The sequence below is a fragment of the Amphimedon queenslandica genome, unplaced genomic scaffold (genome assembly GCF_000090795.2).
Source record: "Amphimedon queenslandica unplaced genomic scaffold, v1.1 AMPQUscaffold_13478, whole genome shotgun sequence".
In the NCBI taxonomy this organism is placed as follows: domain Eukaryota; kingdom Metazoa; phylum Porifera; class Demospongiae; order Haplosclerida; family Niphatidae; genus Amphimedon; species Amphimedon queenslandica.
The window spans coordinates 85,058-86,478 of record NW_003546286.1 but is presented as its reverse complement, the minus strand read 5'-3'; the positions used below and the strand labels follow the sequence as shown (position 1 = coordinate 86,478).

The following is a 1,421-nucleotide window of genomic DNA, read 5'->3' as shown; positions in this document are numbered from 1 at the left end:
GGTCAGTCTACTGATGGATTCATTCACATTGCTGACTGGTACACCACATTCTGTAAACTAGCAGGAGTTGATTCCAATGACTCTGGAACAGGAAAGTTCCCAGTTGATGGTTTAGATGTATGGCCTATCATAACAGGAGAGAATGAAAAGACACAGCATGAAGAGATAGTGTTGGGATATGACTTTGGAGATAAACATCCTTCACAAGGAGCTATAATAATGGACAACTATAAGCTCATAGTTGGTTTACAGGTTAATGGTTGCGATAGTTTGATGTGGTCGCCATTAGACTATCCTTGTACCCAAGGCTCTAAAGGTTCCGATTGTGATCCACATTGTCTGTATGATATTATTAATGATCCTTCTGAGAGGAAGGATTTATCAAAAGAAAATCCAGAGATTGTAAAAAAGCTTCTTGATAAGTACAACGCTTTTTCCAAAGAGCCAAGAGATATGCAAGATCAAGGATACCATACTTCCTCTACTTTACCAGAGGACCCTAATGCATGTAAATTTATGACAGCTAATGGTGGGTATTGGAGACCATGGAAAAACCTGTAAAGCAATAAGCATAATTAACATTTCGCTGATTTATGCATAAAATTGCTGACTTGTAAACTAAAATACATTCATACATGTTATAATTGACTTATCATGTGATGCTAGCCTAGGCAATAATGTCTACTTTATTTCAGATTGCACTAATAGCTGCTTTGTGTGGTTGCTTTGTTGGAGCAGCTAAACTGCCTAATATTGTATTTGTGTTGGTTGATGACTGGGGTTTTGCTGATGTTGGTTTCAGGAATCCAGCTATCTCTTCACCTAACTTTGACGATTTGGCTAAAACTGGTCTAATTCTCAATCGTCATTATGTCTTCAGGTATTGCTCTCCTTCTCGTGCCTCCTTCCTAACTGGACGATGGCCCCATCATGCTCATCAATGGAACATACCAAGTTTTATGGAAATGGCTGGTACTAACCTTAACATGACAATGCTTCCAGCTAAACTGAAAACAGCAAACTATGCTACTCATATAGTAGGAAAGTGGCATCAAGGATTCTTTGATCCTCGATACATTCCAATCAATAGAGGGTTTGATACTTCAAGTGGTTTTTTAGGTGGTGGTGAAGATCATTTTACTCAATACATACAGTGTTCCATTGATTATTGGAAGAATGATGCCCCTGATCCTCGTAATGGAACTTATGATGCTTATAACTATCGAGATGACCTGGCAAAAATAATAGAAAATCAGGATACTACAAATCCACTTTTCCTTTATCTTCCATTACACAATGTACATGATCCTTTTGAAGCTCCTGACGAATGGTTGAATATTTATCCAGTCAATTCCACTTGTGAGTTCCGTCGTACCTATCAAGCTATGGTCAGTGTAGCTGATAATGTTACTGGACATTTA

At 38.1% G+C, this 1,421-nt stretch overlaps 2 protein-coding genes across 2 annotated transcripts in view; both read left to right on the top strand.

The window, feature by feature from the left end:
• Window positions 1–561, top strand: part of LOC100633971 (UBX domain-containing protein 1-like) — a 6,931-nt gene extending 6,370 nt beyond the window's left edge. The window contains exon 8 of the mRNA XM_011404391.2: window positions 62–561. Coding sequence (XP_011402693.1) covers window positions 62–561 — 500 coding nt within the window. The remainder of the gene's footprint in view (window positions 1–61) is intronic.
• Window positions 562–660: 99 nt separating this feature from the next.
• LOC105312056 (arylsulfatase B-like) lies at window positions 661–1,415 on the top strand (the record flags this gene model as incomplete). The annotated part of the gene is made up of 1 exon (XM_019994323.1): window positions 661–1,415. A coding segment is annotated over exon 1 (738 nt), but the record flags the coding sequence as incomplete, so codon positions are not given.
• Window positions 1,416–1,421: the final 6 nt, after the last annotated feature.